The sequence below is a fragment of the Dendrobates tinctorius genome, unplaced genomic scaffold, assembly GCF_039654945.1.
Source record: "Dendrobates tinctorius isolate UK_male_01 unplaced genomic scaffold, ASM3965494v1 ptg000069l, whole genome shotgun sequence".
Classification (NCBI taxonomy): Eukaryota; Metazoa; Chordata; class Amphibia; order Anura; family Dendrobatidae; genus Dendrobates; species Dendrobates tinctorius.
In genome coordinates this window covers 13,271,103-13,296,237 of record NW_027361737.1, presented here as the reverse complement: position 1 = coordinate 13,296,237, position 25,135 = coordinate 13,271,103, and the positions used below count along the sequence as shown (strand labels likewise).

General features: G+C 42.5%; 2 protein-coding genes and 1 long non-coding RNA gene across 10 annotated transcripts; 2 read left to right on the top strand and 1 right to left on the bottom strand.

Moving 5' to 3' along the window:
• Positions 1-6,794: 6,794 nt before the first annotated feature.
• Positions 6,795-12,944, bottom strand: LOC141095224 (uncharacterized). Of its 5 annotated transcripts, XR_012233343.1 has the most exons (6): positions 12,534-12,944; positions 12,386-12,443; positions 10,854-11,987; positions 8,366-8,400; positions 7,462-7,519; positions 6,962-7,063 (listed from the first exon to the last, which is right to left on the bottom strand). XR_012233343.1 is itself a non-coding variant. In XM_073581114.1 (4 exons), exons 2-3 carry the CDS (start codon positions 11,595-11,597, stop codon positions 8,392-8,394), a joined length of 753 nt encoding a protein of 250 aa, XP_073437215.1. In that variant the 5' UTR covers positions 11,598-11,987; positions 12,386-12,944; the 3' UTR covers positions 7,216-7,519; positions 8,366-8,391. The 5 variants fall into 5 exon arrangements, 1 of the variants encoding a protein (XP_073437215.1); XR_012233342.1 differs by having other exon boundaries at positions 6,795-7,003; positions 12,386-12,944; XR_012233341.1 differs by having other exon boundaries at positions 12,386-12,944.
• A 2,294-nt stretch (positions 12,945-15,238) lies between these two features.
• Positions 15,239-16,178, top strand: LOC141095223 (uncharacterized). Of its 3 annotated transcripts, none has more exons than XR_012233339.1 (3): positions 15,242-15,421; positions 15,512-15,569; positions 15,968-16,178. It is a non-coding gene; the product is annotated as an uncharacterized lncRNA (long non-coding RNA). The 3 variants fall into 3 exon arrangements; XR_012233340.1 differs by having other exon boundaries at positions 15,256-15,421; positions 16,028-16,178; XR_012233338.1 differs by having other exon boundaries at positions 15,239-15,569; positions 16,028-16,178.
• An 88-nt stretch (positions 16,179-16,266) lies between these two features.
• LOC141095221 (uncharacterized) lies at positions 16,267-21,086 on the top strand. Of its 2 annotated transcripts, XM_073581113.1 has the most exons (4): positions 16,267-17,101; positions 19,555-19,589; positions 20,406-20,463; positions 20,936-21,086. In XM_073581113.1, the coding sequence occupies exons 1-2, from the start codon at positions 16,358-16,360 to the stop codon at positions 19,561-19,563; spliced, it is 753 nt and encodes a 250-aa protein (XP_073437214.1). In that variant the 5' UTR covers positions 16,267-16,357; the 3' UTR covers positions 19,564-19,589; positions 20,406-20,463; positions 20,936-21,086. The 2 variants fall into 2 exon arrangements, 1 of the variants encoding a protein (XP_073437214.1); XR_012233337.1 differs by lacking the exons at positions 16,267-17,101; positions 19,555-19,589 and adding an exon at positions 20,150-20,315.
• The last annotated feature ends 4,049 nt before the right edge of the window (positions 21,087-25,135 follow it).

The window sequence follows — 25,135 nt, the reverse complement described above, 5'->3', positions numbered from 1 at the left end:
GCGAGATCGCTGTGTGTGACACTTCTCAGCGACCAGCCCCCCTGCCGAGTATCGCTGATCGCCCTGGAATGGCCAGGACATTTTTTTGATCGCTGGTCTCCCGCTAAGGTAAACATTGGGTTTCTAAGTGCCGCGCGCAGCTTAGAAACCCGATGTGTACCTTGGTTACCAGCTCCCTGCACCAGCGCGCTGGTATCTAAGGTACACAGAGGGTAACTAAGTGACGTACGTCGCTTGTTACCCACATATCGCTGGTGCTGATCGCTGGTGAAGCTGCCTGTTTGGCAGCTCACCAGCGATCATGTAGCGACACACCTGTGATCCTGACAAGGTAATATCGTTGTCAGGATCGCTGGTGCGTCTCTATGTGTGACGGGGCCCTAAGCCAACCCGAGTATAAGCCGAGGCACCTAATTTTGCCACAGAAAACTGGGTAAGCTTATTAACTCGAGTATAAGCCGGGTATGCATTGTCCCTTCATCCCTAAAAAGATTATAACAAATACAGGGTATTTAGTCATGTTTGAGTCAGTGGGTGGTATGAACAGTGTCCTACCGACTTGTTCATATGAGTGCATGTCACATGTGTTTTTAATCCAGTTTTTTTCGTGCCTAAGCATGATTTGAGAGACCCCACCCCTCTCTTGTGTGACATGCACATAAAAAGCTGGCTTGCACCACGTGCCCTGTTATGAATGAGTCACTGAAGGAGGAAAAGACAAAAATACAAGCTAAGTCCAGAAAACCGGAGAGGTTGGTAGCTATCGGATTGCAGACCCCTGATCCTATCCACAACAACTAACAGTAGCCGTGGGGGGTTCCTACGATGCCCTAGACCCCTCGATCACAGCCGTAGAACTAAATAGGCCTAAAGAAAGAAAGGGGAAATCTAAACTGCCCCAGAGCAGACCCCAAAGCAATAGGCAGCCCCCAACATATAATGACGGTGAAGCAAGATGAAAACACTAACACAGATAGAAAGATAGGTTGAGCAAACGATGGGGCCCAAGCTAACTAAAAAGGACAGGATAGAAAAGCTGCTGTCTGCAATCCGTAAAAAACCCTACCAAAAAATGTCCCAACCGTCTGATAGGAAAAACAGGCCCTGAAGTCGCTAGGACTTCAAAATGACTATATCAGCACTCAGGTAAATTCTGAACTCCAAAAAACAAGGAAAATAAAACAAAACTAATAAGTTCAATAGCAGAGCAAAAACTTATCTTTGGGAAGCAGGAATCAGACTGGTCTCCAAGAATCCAGCAGAGAAACTACCAGCGACTCAGAAGGGCGTCGGCTGCCTTATATCCAGTCAGAATTTCCTGTTACCCAGTCATCATCTACCAGATCAGGTGTTTTGTAATCAGTCTCACTACCTTCCTTCACCAGAAGAGGGAGTTCATCAGACATCGACGGTGAAGGGGAAAATGAACTCACAACAGTGCCCATACTGGGAAGCGTCTGTCTTCATCCTGTTCATTTAGACACTGTTCACATGTTCAGGTTTTAAATACATTAGATAGGGACTGCTTCAATAGGGTTACCTTGATGCGGTAAGGCAGCTTGGTATACATTTTTTTGCAAAAAACGTATCGACTAAATGCCTTGTATTTGTTATCATCTTTTTATCAGCACTTGCTGACTACTGTTATGTTTTACTGCAGGATATTTCTGCACAATTGTTATTCTGTGCTCTCTGTTTGTGTTTGAGTCAGTGGGTGGTATGAACAGTGTCCTGCCGACTTGTTCATATGTGTGCATGTCACACGTGTTTTTAATCTATTTGATTATGCACCTGTGTCCGGGCCTCTTTCACCCTTTAGGAGGCCATAATGGCACAGCGAATGTGAAAAACGTAGAGTAGTACTGCCCCATATGAGAATGCCGTGACATGGCTGTGTGGCTCAAAGACTTGATCAATTGTTTGCTAAATATCTCATTTTAAAGTATAGTTAGAAATCAATATTGCGTCCTGACCATAAGCTGCGCTGGCTTCTCCCCTTTTTTATTTGATATTTGTTTGTGGCTGACCACCACTTTTTGCCGTGCGTGCTGGGTTATGCACGCCTTTCTTTCTGTGTTTATTGTGATTGATCTAGGATGCTGTACACATATACAGCAGCCCTATCCTGCCCCAGGCTCTATTTGATGATGCACCTGTGTCTGGGCCTGTTTCAGCCTTCATCTATATTTGCTGGTTTTGCAGTGTGGAGGTCAGATCTGAAATTTCAATGTCCAGACCTGGTTGGCCTTTATCTACGCTTGCCCTTTCTGGCGCCATGGGAGTGATTCAGAAATGCTTCAAGTACGTTTTGCATTTAATACAGTCTTGCTTTTAATACATTTAGGAGGCCTTAATGGCACAGCGAATATAAAAATGTAGAGTAGGACTGCCCCATATGAAAATGCCGTGACGTGGCAGGGTGGCTCCATGACTTGATCAATTGTTTGCTAAATGTCTCATTTTAAAGTAGTTAGAAATCAATATGTGCTGTAAGGCAGCGCTCACTGAGTGCATTGGGGAATGCCCGCTTGGCAACGCTATAACATACAGGAAGACTCAATTTCCTTAAAAGTTCTCCTGGGTTTATTGCTCCATATTCCCAGCAGCACAAACTCAGAGTAGTCAGCCTTTAGGTCCGGCAACATAAAATAATAATGTCCATAAACAGGGCTTTACTCCCTCAGACCTTGTTCACACACAGGCCAGGGCAATGTCCGTTAAACACTCAGTTCCATAGGACAGTACAGTCTCTTACTGACCAGGGTCAGTGCCACTCACGATTGTCCGACCGTCCACTCTGGAGGTATCTCACAGACCTTGTTCCTCTGGTTCAGGAAAGCCAGCACTGCTTCCCCAGGCTGTGCGATATCCAGCAAGCAGGGTTGGCCTGGAGCCACACACACAGGAGGCCTTCTACCTCCCAGGTTACAGACAACTCTGTAGTGTCCCACATAGACACCTGGAAGTCTGTGCAAAATCCAGACTCCCAACACACTCTCATGTGCTAAACACACCTTCATTATGCAGGCTGTAACCCCACCCCAGGGTGAGGTATGGATCACATGACTGGTCACCTGGTCATGACCTCACGGCAGGTCCTGAATATACCTACAGGTCCTGAAGGAAAACTGGGGTACAGCTGGCACCCTCACCCAAAGGTGAGGTAATATGGGTAGCCTGACCCTCCCATCTCTCATAGCTACCCGCAACCCGGACCCAGGTGCAGTAATCGTTATATTAGTGCTCATGTGCACTAATAATAAAACAATTCGGGTTGCATCTCAAGGAACATCCATCCCTGTGACATATATCGGCAATTCACAATCCTTCCAGTCACTGTTTCTGCATCACCACAGAGGGAACGCCTGTATGCATGACCTAGGGAGCCCACAGTGCCCCTAGCTGTCACAGGGGTCACTGCATTACAGTGCATATGCACTTTATGTGTTGCATTCTGACCATAAGCAGCACTGGCTTCTCCTCTTTTTTATTTGATATTGGCTTGTGGCTGACCACCATTTTTGCTGTGTGCGCTGGGTTATGCACGCCTTTCTTTCTGTATTTATTGTGATTAATCTAGGATGCTATACACATATACAGCAGCCCTACCCTGCCCCAGGCTCTGTTTGATTATGCACCTGTGTCTGGGCCTGTTTCACCCTTCATCTGTAGTTGCTGTTTTGGCAGTGTGGAGGTCAGATCTGAAATGTCCATGTTCAGACCTTGTTGGTCTTCATCTGCGCTCGCCCTTTCTGGCACCGTGGGAATGATTCAGAAACGCTTCAGGTACATTTTGCATTTAATATAGTCTTGCTTTTAATACATTTGGGAGGCCGTAATGGCACAGTGAATATAAAAAAGTAGAGTATGACTGCCACATATGAGAATGCCGTGACATGGCGGGGTGGCTCAAAGACTTGATCAATTGTTTGCTAAATGTCACATTTTAAAGTACAGTTTGAAATCAATATGTGCATATGCACTTTATGTTTTGCGTTCTGACCATAAGCAGCACTGGCTTCTTCCCTTTTTTATCTGAATTTTATGGGAAGGAAGTAGGAGAGGTTTTCTTCTGATGACTCTTCCATAAAGGCCATATTGGTACAGGTGTCTCTGAACATTAGGACAATGTATCACAACTCCAGAGTCTGCTAAATCTTCATGAAGGTCTTTTGCAGTCAAGCAGGGGTTTTGATTTGCCTCTCTAGCAATCGTACCTTACCTTACCTCCACCATTCCTGTTAAATTACATTTCTTAACTACATTTCAAAGTAAGGAAAGGACAACTTGAAAATGCTTTGCTATCTTCTTATTGCCTTTTCCTGCTTTGTAGGCCTCCACCATTTTCATTTTCAAAGTGCTAGGCAGCTGCCTAGAAGAACAAATAACTGCTGTTTTTTGGCACAAGGTTAGATGACGCTGGGTTTTTATAAAGCTGGGAAATTTGCATCATCTGGCCTTTCTTAACAATGACAGTAAAAAAAGCCTTAACCCTAACAGGCTAATTAAGGTTAGAAACCTTGGTCAATGTTATCTGAGCACACAAATATCCAAGGGTGCCCAAACTTTTGCATCAGAGTTTTTTCCTTTTTGCAATTTTCAAAATATAAAAAATGACAACTTTTTTTTCCCCCTAAAATACAATACAAATGTGTCATCTTTAACTTTAAGCCTTTTAGAGATCATTTCATCTTCAACTTGCTAAACTGTTCAGTCTGTTTATCCCATCTCTCTTCTGCTGACCTTCTGGTCCCCCATTATAGAGAACTTATTATATACTGTATATGTTTATGATACTTCCATAGTTCTACTAATCTTAGTCATTTTCACTTCTTTTTTGTGTTTGGACCCTTATTAAGTTGTTTCTTTTTAAGGCATACCTAATAAATAGTATGATTTTATCATGTGAATTTCTGGACATTGAGGAAGCCAATTTCATATGGTCACCCATTATCCCCAGACTGAATTCTGATCACAATATTTCTAACTAATTTACATAACAGTATTAAATGCTAATCTTCTTATTCATATTATAGTTGCAATTCCCAGCCTGACCAGGCATAAACCACAAACTATGCTGTTAAGTCATGTCACAAAACCCTTGATCATGCAAGGAATTCTAGCTGTATTAGGCCGGTTTCACATTAGCGCTTTTTAAGCGCACGCACGGCCGGGGGTAGCTCCGCCCCCGAGCCGGCTCTCTGCCCGGCGTGCCCGCCCCTTGCTTGTAGCGCCGCCTACTAGCGGACAGCGGCACCTGCGATCGGCGCACCCTATCTTTAGCATAGGGTGCGCAGATCGTGCGCAGGCCGTGCGCTAGTTGCGCTTTGACCTGCGCTGCGCACTTTTGACGGTGCGCCATGCGCGCCAAAATCAAACTTTTCGGATTTTGGCGCGCACGGCGCACCGTCAAAAGTGCGCAGCGCAGGTCAAAGCGCAACTAGCGCACGGCCTGCGCACGATCTGCGCACCCTATGCTAAAGATAGGGTGCGCCGATCTCAGGCGCCGCTGTCCGCTAGTAGGCGGCGCTACAAGCAAGGGGCGGGCACGCCGGGCAGAGAGCCGGCTCGGGGGCGGAGCTACCCCCGGCCGTGCGTGCGCTTAAAAAGCGCTAATGTGAAACCGGCCATAGAGACATGAATATATTCTGATTGGGATTCTAAGGACGAATGGATAGAAGACTCCTGTGAATTTCACACTGGGTCAACTTGGTAATACTGCAGCTTCCTAAGATATGCTGGCAAATAAAATAAGCACTGTCTTGAAAAATGTGATAAGGTATGGAAGCCTTGGTTTGGTTTGATTTACTTTGACTGAGTATTCTCAGTATTCTCTCATGGTAAAGAATGTGATATTTTGTGTCTGACATGGGTGTTTTATGGTTTTGGTTGAGATATTAGACCCATGGGATGTTAATTGCAAGGTTAATTTTGCCAGACAGCAAAGAGAAATACTGTTTGTTCTTTTGTTCTAGGATATAACCTTGATATGTTGTATAATCTTCAATAAAGCGAGTTTAACCACCTTAGTGACAGCCAATTTGGTACTTGATGACCAGGCCAATTTTTCCTATTCTGACCGCTGTCACTTTATGAAGATATAACTCTGGAACACTTCAACGTTTCCCACAGATTATGAGAATGCTTTATCGTGACATATTGTACTTCACATTAGTGGTAACATTTCTTCGATATAACTTGCATTTATTTATGAAAAAAATGGAAATTTGGCAAGAATTTTGAAAATTTTGCAATTTTCAAACTTTTAATTTTTGTGCCCTTAAATCAGAGAGTCTTTTCGGACAAAATAGTTAATAAATGACATTTCCCACATGTCTAGTTTACATTAGCACAATTTTGGAAACATAATATTTTTTGTTAGGACATTATAATGGTTAAAAGTTGACCAGCAATTTCTCATTTTTACAACAAAATTTACAAAACCATTTTTTAGGGACCACCTCACATTTGGAGTGAGTTTGGGGGGGTCAGTATAACAGAAAATGCCCAAAAGTGAAAGCATTGTAAAAACTGCACCCCTCAAGGTGCACAAAACCACATTCAAGAAGTTTATTAATCCTTCAGATGCTTCACGAGAACTAAAACAATGTTGAAGGAAAAAATGAACATTTTACTTTTTTCACAAAAATTTTACTTTGGAACCAAATTTTTTCTATTTTCACAAGGCAATCAGGTGAAAATGAACCACAAAATTTATTGTGCAATTTCTCCTAAATACGCTAATACCCAGTATGTGGGGGAAAGCCACTGTTTGGACGCATTAGTCAGTAGATAAACAGTCGCACTCAAGTGTGGATTAATCTTGCAAAAAATCCTGAAGATTTTGTGAAATTTTTGGATTTTTATTTTATTTCAAATGCATCAAATAGTGTAACACCGCAGACAAAAGAAGTATCCAAAATGTGGGTATAATATCGTAATCCAGGATATGAGCATACTATGGTTACGTTTCGACCTACTAGGAGGCCTTTCTCAAACCATACTGAAAAATAAAATAAAAAGCAATTACAACAATGAATATGGACGACAAACTCGCGGAAAGCTGGAAAAGAAAAAATAAACATGAGAAAAATGTGAAAAAAATTTTTAAAAAATTATTTTTTAAAAAAAATACTAACAAAAAAAACACAACAGAAAAGTAGTGCAAAAAAAACCCTAAAGGCGAAACATATATCTATACAAATTTAAGCACAACAACATAAAGGTCCCTAGGGCAATTAGGAAAATGTCATATAGAGAGTAAAAAAATTAAATTAAGCAAGTGCTAGAGAGACTATTGGCCACAAGTCAATTTTAACATTCTAGGCATCAGGAGTAACAATGGGGATAAGCAGCAGACCTAGATGAGACATATTATAGTATTGTCTCTGTACATGATGAAATAACAGGGGTGGTGGAAACACAAGGCAGGCAAATAAGGCAGATATACTGAGTACTAACCTCAAGTAGTGTCAAGAAAAAGATTAATTAGAGCATTTTCAGAAGTCCCAAACAGGGGCTGTAGGAGAAAACATGAGAAATGAATGTGGAGAAGAAAAAAATGGATCAGAAGGAGATGTTATGCACCAGGTGGTGCTGCAGAGCTGACCTGATGGCATGGGAGCAGCCTGGACCTGCGGTGTTGTAAGTGTGTGCTCAAGAAAGCATGGTATATATATGTATTAAGAAGGTGCAGGATGATGACGTCATAAAGCCAACGTGGCTAGAGCGTCCTGGCGTCTGTATGGGGTTTGCAGCATAGGGAGGGAGGGAGAGCAGAGGGAGGTCAGGCTGAGGGCAGTGTGTGTTTGGAAGAAGTCACTACCTGCACTGTTGAAGGAGAGACTCAGTAGTAGAGGGAGGGGTGAGAAGGGGAGAGAACAGTTTATGATAAATGAGAGAGAGGAAGGAATGAAGTTGGAAATGTGTAAATAAATAAAAAAGAAGTAGAGGGGAAGAAAAAGAAAGATAAGAAAAGCAGGTTAATAAATAAGAAGAAGGGATATAGGTAAAAAAGAGGGGGGGGAAGGAAAAAGGGGAAAAAATAAAATAAAACATGGAAAAAAATAAATGAAATGGGAAAAATAAATTGAAAAAATAAAAAGTAGAAAAATTAAAAATTAAAAAAATAAAAAGTAAGATGAAAATAAAGAACAAAAAATAAAAAAAATGAATTAATGATAGAATTTGAGAGAAAATGTGAAAAAAAGGGGGAAAAATGGAATAAAATAATAATAATAATAATAATAATAATAATAATAATAATAATAAAGGGGAAAGAAGAAAAAGAAAAAGAAAAACGAAAAACGGATGAAAAATAAAAAATGAAAATAGAAAAAATATATTTATATACGGGAATACTCACCCATGCGGGGGAGGGGGGAAAAAAAATTAGTGGATCTGTAAGATAAAGAAATAAAAAGAACTGAGATACAATGAGATGGAAAGCCGCCATTCCACCACCCTAAGGGATAAAAAGACAACATAATATTAGGTTAATAATATATGTGAATACATGCTTAAACCAAAGATGCATAAAATAGGTAGAAATCCAAGGAACTAATGCGGGCTAAGGTCCAACTCACAGTTAAGGCCTTTAGGGGCCAAAGTCTGTAACCTATATATCCAGAAGGATTCCCTTGATTTTAGGAGCTTGATGTGGTCACCTCCCCTGCGCGGTCTTTCAACTTTTTCTATAACCTGGAACCTGAGTTGAGATACTGAGTGGTTGGCGTTGATGAAGTGATATGGGATTGGAAGCCAAGTCTTCTTGCACCGGATAGTTGATTTATGGCTCGAAATTCTGTCGCGTACGTGCTGAGTAGTTTCGCCAACGTATAGAAGGCCACAGGGGCACTTAATTAGGTAAACCACATATTTCGTGTCACATGTAAAAAAGCCCCTGATGCCATAGCGTTTGCCAGTACGTGGATGTGTTATGTCGCTCCCCTTGATCACATTGGAGCAACAAGCGCACCCAAGACAGGGAAATGTGCCCTTTCGTTCAGTTCCAAGAAAGGTATGTCTAGGAGTTCTAGTTAGACTACCAATATCGGCTCTGACCAGCTCATCTCGGATATTTCTAGGACGGCGTTTGCACATAAGTGCTGGTGTTTTAAATGCCTCAATGTGGGGATAGGATCTAGGTAGAATTGACCAATGTTTGTGGATAATGTGATAAATTTTGGGCATAACAGGATGGTGGGTGTGTACGAAGGTGACACGTTCGCCTTTGGGTTGAGATGGTTGCAGAGGGCAAGGTTCCAGGGCACGGCGTGTTTCACTTTCAAGAAGTTTGGTGGGATAATGCCTTACTTTGAATTTGTCTGACATTTCATTGAGGCGAATGGGAGCCAGAGTAGGGTCTGTGACAATTCTAGTAACGCGTGTGAACTGAGAACGGGGGAGACTATCCTTGGTAGAGGCAGGGTGACAGCTTGTGTAATGAAGAAGGTTGTTGGAGTCGGTGGGTTTAACATATAGATCAGTAGAGAGTGTACCAGTGCAGGACTTGATTACTAGTGTATCCAGGAAAGAGATCTGTGAAGAATTGCAATTAAGGGTGAACTGTAATTCAGGTCTGATAGAATTAAGATGTTCCGTGAAGGAAAGTAAGTCCTCGAGGGTACCCAGCCATAGACAAAAAATATCGTCGATATATCGTAGCCAACATTGGCTGTATGTTTTGAAAAGGGTATTATTGTAGACATAGGAACATTCGAAATCATTCATGTAGGCATTAGCGTAAGCAGGTGCTACGTTAGTGCCCATTGCGGTCCCGCGGCACTGTAGATAAAATTGGTCCCCAAAGAGAAAGAAATTTTCTTTCAAGATGATGGACAGGAGATCAATACAAAGCTGAATGGAGTTGTGGGAAAGGTCAGAGGACTCAAGGAGGGTTTTGGTAGCACTAATCCCTAGGTCGTGATCTATAGAAGTATATAAGCTTTTGACATCCAGGGTGACTAGGAGACATTCCGGAGGGATATTGTCAATTTGTCGAATAAAGGAGAGAAAGTGACCTGTATCTAGGACAAAGGACTTGGTAGTTTTGGTAAGAGGGGTCAAGATTTTTTCTAAAAAGGTGGAGATTGGGGAGAAGATTGAATCAGTAGAGGCAACGATAGGGCGGCCAGGAGGTTTAAGTAGAGACTTGTGAATTTTGGGTAATGTGTAGAATACAGGGATGACTGGGTTAGAATTTTTGAGAAATGTGACGGTTTTGGAATCAATGGTTTTTAGGGTCAGATACCTGTCAAGGACTTCGTCAATTAGGAGCTTAATGCGTGGTGTAGGATCACGGGAAATTTTCTGGTATGTGGAGGAATCAGAAAGTTGACGTGAAATTTCATCCATATAGTCGGAGAAATTTTGGATGACAATGGCTCCTCCCTTGTCAGCCGGTTTGATGATTATTGATTTATTATTCTTTAGGGAATCAATGGCTTGTTTCTCTATAGGGGTAATGTTACTATGTGTAGGTAATAAACCTTTTTCGTGTTCAGCTAAAATGTATTCTATGTCTTTCTGGACTACATCAATAAAAGCCTCAACAGCATGAAAGGTGTGTGGTGGAGAGAAGTTACTGGGGTTGCGTAGACCGAGGGAAGAGATGGATAAATCGGGAATGGGGTTCCCCCCAATTGGAGGGGCCCTGTTCCCTGGGGTGACTGGTTCCAGTCCAAAATGCGTTTTAAGGCGAATCTTCTGAAAAAAGTTCTGTAGATCTTGTGATAGCTGGAATTTATCCCAAGGAGGGGTGGGACAGAATGATAAGCCTTTTTGAAGAACAGACAGCTCTAGCGGGCTAAGGGTGTAGGATGAGATGTTGAAGACCGAGTTGGTGGGCTTACCTGAGATCTGGTCGTCATACGTTCTGCGTAGTTTGCGGCTTGCCCTCCGGGTCGGTCTCCTCCTGCCGTCTGTTGATGGTTGTTTCTTGAAGGTTGACGCCTGGCTAAAAAACGATTGTGAGATGAGCTTCCAGTGGAGCTGTCGCTGTCGGTGTGGTAAGCGCCTGTGCGTCTTTGATTGTAGTTCCTTCTCCCAGAGCCCATAGAGGAGGAGTCGTGCCATCTGTAGACCCTGTCGTAGGTATAGTCGTCTGCGTCCCTTTGGAATTTGGCTCGTTTTCTGTCTTGTAGGGTTTTACGGTTTTCGTCAAGGGACTTGTCCGTTTTGGTTTTAAGGTTTTGCCAATCGCTGTTAGAAAGAGTGGAGCTAAGTTGTTCCTCTATAGAAGCAATTTTCGTGGATGTCTCGGTAATTGCTGTGTAGAGAAAATCAATTGTTAACAGAATAATATCAAGTGAACATTTGTTAAGTATTTGCTGGAATCTTTCACAGAACTCAGGTTTGTCTGAGAATAAGGTAGGTCGGAGATGGCTCCGCAGGCCCCGTGGAATTCTATCTAATTTATGATACTCCGCCAGAGTGGTAGCATGTAGATCATAGGCCAGTAGTCGTCGTTGTTCCCTTTCGTAGTCTCTAGTGCGGGTTTCTTGAGCAGGGGTTTTCAAGAAGTCCACTGAAGAGGTAACCTGGGACAGGATCCGAGTAGTTGTTGTGTCGTCAAAGGCAAAGGTATTCCGAGACATTTAGGGTGCAGGTGCAAGCGTCAACAAAAAGCCGAGCAAAAGAAGAAAGACGCGCACTCTTGCTGTGGAGGAAATAGTTGCTGACTGTACGTGGAGGGTCCACTAACAGTAGTCAGTAGATAAACAGTCGCACTCAAGTGTGGATTAATCTTGCAAAAAATCCTGAAGATTTTGTGAAATTTTTGGATTTTTATTTTATTTCAAATGCATCAAATAGTGTAACACTGCAGACAAAAGAAGTATCCAAAATGTGGGTATAATATCGTAATCCAGGATATGAGTATACTATGGTTACGTTTCGACCTACTAGGAGGCCTTTCTCAAACCATACTGAAAAATAAAATAAAAAGCAATTACAACAATGAATATGGACGACAAACTCGCGGAAAGCTGGAAAAGAAAAAATAAACATGAGAAAAATGTGAAAAAATTTAAAAAAAAATTTTTTTTTTTTTAAAATACTAACAAAAAAAACACAACAGAAAAGTAGTGCAAAAAAACCCCTAAAGGCGAAACATATATCTATACAAATTTAAGCACAACAACATAAAGGTCCCTAGGGCAATTAGGAAAATGTCATATAGAGAGTAAAAAAATTAAATTAAGCAAGTGCTAGAGAGACTATTGGCCACAAGTCAATTTTAACATTCTAGGCATCAGGAGTAACAATGGGGATAAGCAGCAGACCTAGATGAGACATATTATAGTATTGTCTCTGTACATGATGAAATAACAGGGGTGGTGGAAACACAAGGCAGGCAAATAAGGCAGATATACTGAGTACTAACCTCAAGTAGTGTCAAGAAAAAGATTAATTAGAGCATTTTCAGAAGTCCCAAACAGGGGCTGTAGGAGAAAACATGAGAAATGAATGTGGAGAAGAAAAAAATGGATCAGAAGGAGATGTTATGCACCAGGTGGTGCTGCAGAGCTGACCTGATGGCATGGGAGCAGCCTGGACCTGCGGTGTTGTAAGTGTGTGCTCAAGAAAGCACGGTATATATATGTATTAAGAAGGTGCAGGATGATGACGTCATAAAGCCAACGTGGCTAGAGCGTCCTGGCGTCTGTATGGGGTTTGCAGCATAGGGAGGGATGGAGAGCAGAGGGAGGTCAGGCTGAGGGCAGTGTGTGTTTGGAAGAAGTCACTACCTGCACTGTTGAAGGAGAGACTCAGTAGTAGAGGGAGGGGTGAGAAGGGGAGAGAACAGTTTATGATAAATGAGAGAGAGGAAGGAATGAAGTTGGAAATGTGTAAATAAATAAAAAAGAAGTAGAGGGGAAGAAAAAGAAAGATAAGAAAAGCAGGTTAATAAATAAGAAGAAGGGATATAGGTAAAAAAGAGGGGGGGGGAAGGAAAAAGGGGAAAAAATAAAATAAAACATGGAAAAAAATAAATGAAATGGGAAAAATAAATTGAAAAAATAAAAAGTAGAAAAATTAAAAATTAAAAAAATAAAAAGTAAGATGAAAATAAAGAACAAAAAATAAAAAAAAAAATGAATTAATGATAGAATTTGAGAAAAAATGTGAAAAAAAGGGGGAAAAAGGGAATAAAATAATAATAATAATAATAATAATAATAAAGGGGAAAGAAGAAAAAGAAAAAGAAAAACGAAAAACGGATGAAAAATAAAAAATGAAAATAGAAAAAATATATTTATATACGGGAATACTCACCCATGCGGGGGAGGGGGGAAAAAAAATTAGTGGATCTGTAAGATAAAGAAATAAAAAGAATTGAGATACAATGAGATGGAAATACCCTTTTCAAAACATACAGCCAATGTTGGCTACGATATATCGACGATATTTTTTGTCTATGGCTGTGTACCCTCGAGGACTTACTTTCCTTCACGGAACATCTTAATTCTATCAGACCTGAATTACAGTTTACCCTTAATTGCAATTCTTCACAGATCTCTTTCCTGGATACACTAGTAATCAAGTCCTGCACTGGTACACTCTCTACTGATCTATATGTTAAACCCACCGACTCCAACAACCTTCTTCATTACACAAGCTGTCACCCTGCCTCTACCAAGGATAGTCTCCCCCGTTCTCAGTTCACACGCGTTACTAGAATTGTCACAGACCCTACTCTGGCTCCCATTCGCCTCAATGAAATGTCAGACAAATTCAAAGTAAGGCATTATCCCACCAAACTTCTTGAAAGTGAAACACGCCGTGCCCTGGAACCTTGCCCTCTGCAACCATCTCAACCCAAAGGCGAACGTGTCACCTTCGTACACACCCACCATCCTGTTATGCCCAAAATTTATCACATTATCCACAAACATTGGTCAATTCTACCTAGATCCTATCCCCACATTGAGGCATTTAAAACACCAGCACTTATGTGCAAACGCCGTCCTAGAAATATCCGAGATGAGCTGGTCAGAGCCGATATTGGTAGTCTAACTAGAACTCCTAGACAGACCTTTCTTGGAACTGAACGAAAGGGCACATTTCCCTGTCTTGGGTGCGCTTGTTGCTCCAATGTGATCAAGGGGAGCGACATAACACATCCACGTACTGGCAAACGCTATGGCATCAGGGGCTTTTTTACATGTGACACGAAATATGTGGTTTACCTAATTAAGTGCCCCTGTGGCCTTCTATACGTTGGCGAAACTACTCAGCACGTACGCGACAGAATTTCGAGCCATAAATCAACTATCTGGTGCAAGAAGACTTGGCTTCCAATCCCATATCACTTCATCAACGCCAACCACTCAGTATCTCAACTCAGGTTCCAGGTTATAGAAAAAGTTGAAAGACCGCGCAGGGGAGGTGACCACATCAAGCTCCTAAAATCAAGGGAATCCTTCTGGATATATAGGTTACAGACTTTGGCCCCTAAAGGCCTTAACCGTGAGTTGGACCTTAGCCCGCATTAGTTCCTTGGATTTCTACCTATTTTATGCATCTTTGGTTTAAGCATGTATTCACATATATTATTAACCTAATATTATGTTGTCTTTTTATCCCTTAGGGTGGTGGAATGGCGGCTTTCCATCTCATTGTATCTCAATTCTTTTTATTTCTTTATCTTACAGATCCACTAATTTTTTTTCCCCCCTCCCCCGCATGGGTGAGTATTCCCGTATATAAATATATTTTTTCTATTTTCATTTTTATTTTTCATCCGTTTTTCTTTTTCTTTTTCTTCTTTCCCCTTTATTATTATTATTATTATTATTATTATTTTATTCCCTTTTTCCCCCTTTTTTTCACATTTTCTCTCAAATTCTATCATTAATTCATTTTTTTTTATTTTTTGTTCTTTATTTTCATCTTACTTTTTATTTTTTTAATTTTTAATTTTTCTACTTTTTATTTTTTCAATTTATTTTTCCCATTTCATTTATTTTTTTCCATGTTTTATTTTATTTTTTCCCCTTTTTCCTTCCCCCCCTTTTACCTATATCCCTTCTTCTTATTTATTAACCTGCTTTTCTTATCTTTCTTTTTCTTCCCCTCTACTTCTTTTTTATTTATTTACACATTTCCAACTTCATTCCTTCCTCTCTCTCATTTATCATAAACTGTTCTCTCCCCTTCTCACCCCTCCCTCTACTACTGAGTCTCTCCTTCAACAGTGCAGGTAGTGACTTCTTCCAAACACACACTGCCCTCAGCCTGACCTCCCTCTGCTCTCCCTCCCTCCCTATGCTGCAAACCCCATACAGACGCCAGGACGCTCTAGCCACGTTGGCTTTATGACGTCATCATCCTGCACCTTCTTAATACATATATATACCGTGCTTTCTTGAGCACACACTTACAACACCGCAGGTCCAGGCTGCTCCCATGCCATCAGGTCAGCTCTGCAGCACCACCTGGTGCATAACATCTCCTTCTGATCCATTTTTTTCTTCTCCACATTCATTTCTCATGTTTTCTCCTACAGCCCCTGTTTGGGACTTCTGAAAATGCTCTAATTAATCTTTTTCTTGACACTACTTGAGGTTAGTACTCAGTATATCTGCCTTATTTGCCTGCCTTGTGTTTCCACCACCCCTGTTATTTCATCATGTACAGAGACAATACTATAATATGTCTCATCTAGGTCTGCTGCTTATCCCCATTGTTACTCCTGATGCCTAGAATGTTAAAATTGACTTGTGGCCAATAGTCTCTCTAGCACTTGCTTAATTTAATTTTTTTACTCTCTATATGACATTTTCCTAATTGCCCTAGGGACCTTTATGTTGTTGTGCTTAAATTTGTATAGATATATGTTTCGCCTTTAGGGGTTTTTTTGCACTACTTTTCTGTTGTGTTTTTTTTGTTAGTATTTTTAAAAAAAAATAATTTTTTTAAAAAATTTTTCACATTTTTCTCATGTTTATTTTTTCTTTTCCAGCTTTCCGCGAGTTTGTCGTCCATATTCATTGTTGTAATTGCTTTTTATTTTATTTTTCAGTATGGTTTGAGAAAGGCCTCCTAGTAGGTCGAAACGTAACCATAGTATACTCATATCCTGGATTACGATATTATACCCACATTTTGGATACTTCTTTTGTCTGCGGTGTTACACTATTTGATGCATTTGAAATAAAATAAAAATCCAAAAATTTCACAAAATCTTCAGGATTTTTTGCAAGATTAATCCACACTTGAGTGCGACTGTTTATCTACTGACTACTGTTAGTGGACCCTCCACGTACAGTCAGCACCTATCTCCTCCACAGCAAGAGTGCGCGTCTTTCTTCTTTTGCTCGGCTTTTTGTTGACGCTTGCACCTGCACCCTAAATGTCTCGGAATACCTTTGCCTTTGACGACACAACAACTACTCGGATCCTGTCCCAGGTTACCTCTTCAGGGGACTTCTTGAAAACCCCTGCTCAAGAAACCCGCACTAGAGACTACGAAAGGGAACGACGACGACTACTGGCCTATGATCTACATGCTACCACTCTGGCGGAGTATCATAAATTAGATAGAATTCCACGGGGCCTGCGGAGCCATCTCCGACCTACCTTATTCTCAGACAAACCTGAGTTCTGTGAAAGATTCCAGCAAATACTTAACAAATGTTCACTTGATATTATTCTGTTAACAATTGATTTTCTCTACACAGCAATTACCGAGACATCCACGAAAATTGCTTCTATAGAGGAACAACTTAGCTCCACTCTTTCTAACAGCGATTGGCAAAACCTTAAAACCAAAACGGACAAGTCCCTTGACGAAAACAGTAAAACCCTACAAGACAGAAAACGAGCCAAATTCCAAAGGGACGCAGACGACTATACCTACGACAGGGTCTACAGATGGCACGACTCCTCCTCTACGGGCTCTGGGAGAAGTAACTACAATCAAAGACGCACAGGCGCTTACCACACCGACAGCGACAGCTCCACTGGAAGCTCATCTCACAATCGTTTTTTAGCCAGGCGTCAACCTTCAAGAAACAACCATCAACAGACGGCAGGAGGAGACCGACCCGGAGGGCAAGCCGCAAACTACGCAGAACGTATGACGACCAGATCTCAGGTAAGCCCACCAACTCGGTCTTCAACATCTCATCCTACACCCTTAGCCCGCTAGAGCTGTCTGTTCTTCAAAAAGGCTTATCATTCTGTCCCACCCCTCCTTGGGATAAATTCCAGCTATCACAAGATCTACAGAACTTTTTTCGGAAGATTCGCCTTAAAACGCATTTTGGACTGGAACCAGTCACCCCAGGGAACAGGGCCCCTCCAATTGGGGGGAACCCCATTCCCGATTTATCCATCTCTTCCCTCGGTCTACGCAACCCCAGTAACTTCTCTCCACCACACACCTTTCATGCTGTTGAGGCTTTTATTGATGTAGTCCAGAAAGACATAGAATACATTTTAGCTGAACACGAAAAACGTTTATTACCTACACATAGTAACATTACCCCTATAGAGAGACAAGCCATTGATTCCCTAAAGAATAATAAATCAATAATCATCAAACCGGCTGACAAGGGAGGAGCCATTGTCATCCAAAATTTCTCCGACTATATGGATGAAATTTCACGTCAACTTTCTGATTCCTCCACATACCAGAAAATTTCCCGTGATCCTACACCACGCATTAAGCTCCTAATTGACGAAGTCCTTGACAGGTATCTGACCCTAAAAACCATTGATTCCAAAACCGTCACATTTCTCAAAAATTCTAACCCAGTCATCCCTGTATTCTACACATTACCCAAAATTCACAAGTCTCTACTTAAACCTCCTGGCCGCCCTATCGTTGCCTCTACTGATTCAATCTTCTCCCCAATCTCCACCTTTTTAGAAAAAATCTTGACCCCTCTTACCAAAACTACCAAGTCCTTTGTCCTAGATACAGGTCACTTTCTCTCCTTTATTCGACAAATTGACAATATCCCTCCGGAATGTCTCCTAGTCACCCTGGATGTCAAAAGCTTATATACTTCTATAGATCACGACCTAGGGATTAGTGCTACCAAAACCCTCCTTGAGTCCTCTGACCTTTCCCACAACTCCATTCAGCTTTGTATTGATCTCCTGTCCATCATCTTGAAAGAAAATTTCTTTCTCTTTGGGGACTAATTTTATCTACAGTGCCGCGGGACCGCAATGGGCGCTAACGTAGCACCTGCTTACGCTAATGCCTACATGAATGATTTCGAATGTTCCTATGTCTACAATAATACCCTTTTCAAAACATACAGCCAATGTTGGCTACGATATATCGACGATATTTTTTGTCTATGGCTGGGTACCCTCGAGGACTTACTTTCCTTCACGGAACATCTTAATTCTATCAGACCTGAATTACAGTTCACCCTTAATTGCAATTCTTCACAGATCTCTTTCCTGGATACACTAGTAATCAAGTCCTGCACTGGTACACTGTCTACTGATCTATATGTTAAACCCACCGACTCCAACAACCTTCTTCATTACACAAGCTGTCACCCTGCCTCTACCAAGAATAGTCTCCCCCGTTCTCAGTTCACACGCGTTACTAAAATTGTCACAGACCCTACTCTGGCTCCCATTCGCCTCAATGAAATGTCAGACAAATTCAAAGTAAGGCATTATCCCACCAAACTTCTTGAAAGTGAAACACGCCGTGCCCTGGAACCTTGCCCTCTGCAACCATCTCAACCCAAAGGCGAACGTGTCACCTTCGTACACACCCACCATCCTGTTATGCCCAAAATTTATCACATTATCCACAAACATTGGTCAATTCTACCTAGATCCTATCCCCACATTGAGGCATTTAAAACACCAGCACTTATGTGCAAACGCCGTCCTAGAAATATCCGAGATGAGCTGGTCAGAGCCGATATTGGTAGTCTAACTAGAACTCCTAGACAGACCTTTCTTGGAACTGAACGAAAGGGCACATTTCCCTGTCTTGGGTGTGCTTGTTGCTCCAATGTGATCAAGGGGAGCGACATAACACATCCACGTACTGGCAAACGCTATGGCATCAGGGGCTTTTTTACATGTGACACGAACTATGTGGTTTACCTAATTAAGTGCCCCTGTGGCCTTCTATACGTTGGCGAAACTACTCAGCACGTACGCGACAGAATTTCGAGCCATAAATCAACTATCCGGTGCAAGAAGACTTGGCTTCCAATCCCATATCACTTCATCAACGCCAACCACTCAGTATCTCAACTCAGGTTCCAGGTTATAGAAAAAGTTGAAAGACCGTGCAGGGGATGTGACCACATCAAGCTCCTAAAATCAAGGGAATCCTTCTGGATATATAGGTTACAGACTTTGGCCCCTAAAGGCCTTAACCGTGAGTTGGACCTTAGCCCGCATTAGTTCCTTGGATTTCTACCTATTTTATGCATCTTTGGTTTAAGCATGTATTCACATATATTATTAACCTAATATTATGTTGTCTTTTTATCCCTTAGGGTGGTGGAATGGCGGCTTTCCATCTCATTGTATCTCAATTCTTTTTATTTCTTTATCTTACAGATCCACTAATTTTTTTTCCCCCCTCCCCCGCATGGGTGAGTATTCCCGTATATAAATATATTTTTTCTATTTTCATTTTTTATTTTTCATCCGTTTTTCTTTTTCTTTTTCTTCTTTCCCCTTTATTATTATTATTATTATTATTTTATTCCCTTTTTCCCCTTTTTTTTCACATTTTCTCTCAAATTCTATCATTAATTCATTTTTTTTTTTTTTTTTGTTCTTTATTTTCATCTTACTTTTTATTTTTTTAATTTTTAATTTTTCTACTTTTTATTTTTTCAATTTATTTTTCCCATTTCATTTATTTTTTTCCATGTTTTATTTTATTTTTTCCCCTTTTTCCTTCCCCCCCCTTTTACCTATATCCCTTCTTCTTATTTATTAACCTGCTTTTCTTATCTTTCTTTTTCTTCCCCTCTACTTCTTTTTTATTTATTTACACATTTCCAACTTCATTCCTTCCTCTCTCTCATTTATCATAAACTGTTCTCTCCCCTTCTCACCCCTCCCTCTACTACTGAGTCTCTCCTTCAACAGTGCAGGTAGTGACTTCTTCCAAACACACACTGCCCTCAGCCTGACCTCCCTCTGCTCTCCCTCCCTCCCTATGCTGCAAACCCCATACAGACGCCAGGACGCTCTAGCCACGTTGGCTTTATGACGTCATCATCCTGCACCTTCTTAATACATATATATACCGTGCTTTCTTGAGCACACACTTACAACACCGCAGGTCCAGGCTGCTCCCATGCCATCAGGTCAGCTCTGCAGCACCACCTGGTGCATAACATCTCCTTCTGATCCATTTTTTTCTTCTCCACATTCATTTCTCATGTTTTCTCCTACAGCCCCTGTTTGGGACTTCTGAAAATGCTCTAATTAATCTTTTTCTTGACACTACTTGAGGTTAGTACTCAGTATATCTGCCTTATTTGCCTGCCTTGTGTTTCCACCACCCCTGTTATTTCATCATGTACAGAGACAATACTATAATATGTCTCATCTAGGTCTGCTACTTATCCCCATTGTTACTCCTGATGCCTAGAATGTTAAAATTGACTTGTGGCCAATAGTCTCTCTAGCACTTGCTTAATTTAATTTTTTTACTCTCTATATGACATTTTCCTAATTGCCCTAGGGACCTTTATGTTGTTGTGCTTAAATTTGTATAGATATATGTTTCGCCTTTAGGGTTTTTTTTTGCACTACTTTTCTGTTGTGTTTTTTTTGTTAGTATTTTTTTAAAAAAATAATTTTTTAAAAAATTTTTTCACATTTTTCTCATGTTTATTTTTTCTTTTCCAGCTTTCCGCGAGTTTGTCGTCCATATTCATTGTTGTAATTGCTTTTTATTTTATTTTTCAGTTTTATTTTTCAGTATGGTTTGAGAAAGGCCTCCTAGTAGGTCGAAACGTAACCATAGTATACTCATATCCTGGATTACGATATTATACCCACATTTTGGATACTTCTTTTGTCTGCGGTGTTACACTATTTGATGCATTTGAAATAAAATAAAAATCCAAAAATTTCACAAAATCTTCAGGATTTTTTGCAAGATTAATCCACACTTGAGTGCGACTGTTTATCTACTGACTACTGTTAGTGGACCCTCCACGTACAGTCAGCACCTATCTCCTCCACAGCAAGAGTGCGCGTCTTTCTTCTTTTGCACTGTTTGGACGCATGGCAGGGCATAGAATGGAGAGAGCACTGTTTGAATTTTTGAACTCAACGTTGGCTGGAATCAATAGTGGGTGCCATGTCACTTTTGGAGACCCATGATGTACCTGAACAGTAGAAACCCCTCAATTCTAACTCCAACCCTAACCCCAACACACCCCTAACCCTAATCCCAACCCTAACCATAACCCTAACCACAACCCTAACCCACCCCTAACCCTAATCTCAACCCAAACCGTAATCCCAACCATAGCCACAACCATAACCCTAACCCCAACCTTAGCCCCAACCATAACCCTAGCCCAACCATAACCCAAGCTCAGCTTTAACCCTAGCCCCAACCCTAACTCTAGCCCCAAACCTAACCCAACCCTAACCCCAACCCTAGTCCAAGCATAGCCACAACCCCAACCCTAACCCTAACGGAAAAATCAAAATAAATACTTTTTTATTTTGTTATTTTTACCTAACAAAGGGGGTGATAAGGGGGGGTTGATTTTTTTTATTTTGATCACTGTGATAGGTGTTACACCAGGTCCCGTCCTGGCGTGGCACCCTGGTATGCCACTGTTACACTTGGTCCCAGTTCTGGCGCTGCGTCCAGGTCTGCCACAGCCCCCCATTCTGGGCACTCACCTCGAGCCTCGCACGCTGTCCTTAGGCAGCAGCCGGCCTCCTCTGTGCCTCATGCTGCTGCTCAGCAATCAGGTCTCTCTCCTGCCTCCACCTCCTGGCATCCTGTTGGCAGATCTGTAACTAAAGCTATTAGGACACGCCCGCCCGCTCTCCTGCCTTCTTAAAGGGACAGCATGCATTTTTCAAAAAGTGCAATAAACCAATGGCAGCGCACTGGCTGCTATTTCTGGCCTCTCCTCCATAGGGAGAGCAATGGAGCAATGAGTATTAATCATTGCTACATCCGGTTCTCTTGCTAACCTGTCTGCATTGCGTCTGCAGTCTCTGTGCATTCTCTAATGCTATCTGTCTCCACAGAGTATCAGAATCCTGTGCTTTCTGGTTATATCTGCAACCATCTGGGCAAAAGCCATCCTGTTCCGTCAACAGCCATCCGAGTCCGAGGACTGTGTGAACTACCCAGATCCAGGACCCGTCTCATTACGGCTGTAACTACTGTTATCCCTTTTGGTCCCGCTGGGACAGCTGCCACGTGTCTGGGGTCTAACTGGAGGTAGCACCTGTGTCCTCCGGGTATTCCATTCTGGCCCTGTCTGAGGGGCTTTACTATGGGTACCTGGGGCTCACTAGTCACACCCCCTTCGGAGCCCCCCGGACCATAGTCCCGAGGTTCCACTTTAAAAATAAAAACGAATGTGAACTTCACCATCTCTGCCTCCGCTTCCATTCGTTACAGATTTCTCTGGACATGAAATCCGCTGGACCCCAGAGGCCTCCGACTATGGAACTGTGCCAAGAGGTGACCCGCTTAAAAGATCAACAGGACAAGATCACGTCTTATCTACGTACCCTGTCCACCCGCATGGATTCTCTGCTGAACCTGGCTGCTCTTGATTCACCTAGCAGCACCCAGGTACCTGTTGTCACGGCAAGCAAGGGTCCTCGCCTGGCGGCTCCTCCCCGCTTCTATGGTGATCCCACTCTGTGTCGAGGTTTTCTCAATCAGTGTACCCTACACTTCGAAATCTTGGGGCACATGTTTGCTTCTGACCATGCCAAAGTGGGCTTCATTATGTCAAATCTAGCAGGAGAGGCTCTTGCCCGGCTAAACCCGCTGTGGGAGAGAGGAGACCCGCTGGTTAATGATCTTCAATCTTTCCTAGAGACTTTTCGCAGGACCTTCGATGAACCTGGCCGGGCCACGTCGACTGCTTCTGCCCTGCTTCACTTACGCCAAGGAACCCTCATGGTGGCTCAGTATGCTGTTCAGTTCCGCATCCTCTCATCTGAGTTATCCTGGAACAATGAGGCCTTGCTGGCTACCTTCTGGGAGGGCCTATCTGGGAAAATTAAGGATGAGCTGGCGGGGCGGGACAGGCCTACCATCTTGGATGACCTGATTTCCTTGGCGATCTTGATTGACCTGCGTTTTCAGGAGCGTTCCATGGAGATTAAGCGAGACAAGAGGTCCTACCACCTGGACTCTAGGTCTTCCTAGATGGCTACCTCATCTTCTTCTCCCGAAGCTATGGAGGCAGATCGAGTAAGTCTGGCCAGCCGCCGCCAGGAGGCGCTTCGCAAAGACGGAAACTGTCTATATTGTGGTAGTTCCGAACTTCTGATCCGCTACTGTCCAAAGAAGTTGGGAAACTCCTGTGCCTAGGCTTGGTAGGAGAGGCCACCCTAGGTAGAGAAAATTCCTCTCCTTCGTTGCAGATCTTAGTCTCCGTGACCTGCGGAGCAATAACATTTTCTGGACTCTGTTGGATTCTGGAGCCGCTCGGAATTTTATCCAGCAGACGCTTGTGGATCGTTACCACTTACCAGTTCAGGCTCTTCCCAAACCGTTGCGGGTGACCGCTGTCGATGGCCAGCCACTGACCGAACCCGTCCAGTTCCAGACTGAGCCAGTGGAACTCTGGGTAGGTCTTATGCATTTGGAAAAAATCAGTTTTTATGTGTACCCTGGTTTGTCTCACCCCTTGATTTTAGGTTTGCCTTGGTTTCAGAAACACGAACCAGTCCTTAATTGGAGAACAGGCAAAATTCTGCGTTGGGGAGATTCTGGCTCGGACCATTGCTTAACCCGGATTGAACCAGTTTCACCCCCATTTGAACCTGCTACCCTGCCCGGATTATCATCCGCTTACTGGTCCTTCTCGGATGACTTCGGGAAAAAGGAAGCTGAAAAACTCCCCCCCCACAGGTCGTATGACTGTCCAATAGATCTTCTTCCCAAGGATTGGCCTCCTGATGCTGAGGAGGCTTTTGTTTCTCTCTAAAAGGCCTTTGCTGCCGCACCTGTTCTTCATCGCCCTAACTTCAATTAACAATTTTTTCTTGAGGTCGATGCCTCTTCAGTAGGTGTGGGAGCCTACTAACCCAGAAATCGTCCACTGGGTGAATGCACTCCTGTTTTTTTTTCCAAGGTTTTTTCTCCCGCAGAGAGGAATTATTCCATTGGAGATAGGGAATTGTTGGCTATCAAATTGGCTCTGCAGGAGTGGAGGCATCTTCTAGAAGGAGCTTGTCATCAGGTAGTCATATAAACCGATCACAAAAACCTTGCTTACCTCCAAACTGCGCAAAGGCTGAAACCTCGTTAAGCCCATTGGGCTTTGTTTTTTGCTCGTTTTAATTTTGTTCTTCATTTTCGCCCAGCTGACAAAAATGTCAAAGCAGACGCACTTTCCAGAGCCTTTCTACCTCCTGATCAAGACGAAAAACCGCAGCACATCATTGAACTCTCAAGGTTAGTCGCTGTTGCTTCTGCTGATCTTACCAGGCTTCCCCCTGCGAAAACTTTCGTGTCAGCTTCTGAACGTACTCGTGTCCTTCGGTGGGGTCACTCATCCAAGTTGGCTGGTCACGCCGGTCAGAGAAAGACTCTTCAACTCATCTCCCGGTACTACTGGTGGCCTGCTATGGCTAAGGACATTCAGGAGTATGTCACTGCCTGTCCTTCCTGTGCCCATAACAAGACGGCCAAGCACCTACCCGCAGGTAGGCTTCAGCCTCTTCCAATTCCATCCGCTCCCTGGCAACACATCGTGATGGACTTCATCACAGATCTTCCGATCTCATCTGGCTGTTCTGTGGTGTGGGTAGTGGTGGACCGCTTCTCTAAAATGGTTCACTTCATTCCGCTACCCAGTCTTCCAACTGCTCCTGAGTTGGATCTGTTCATCTGGCACATCTTCCGTCTCCATGGTTTCCCTCTCCACATCGTGTCCAACAGAGGAGTCCAGTTCACCTCAAG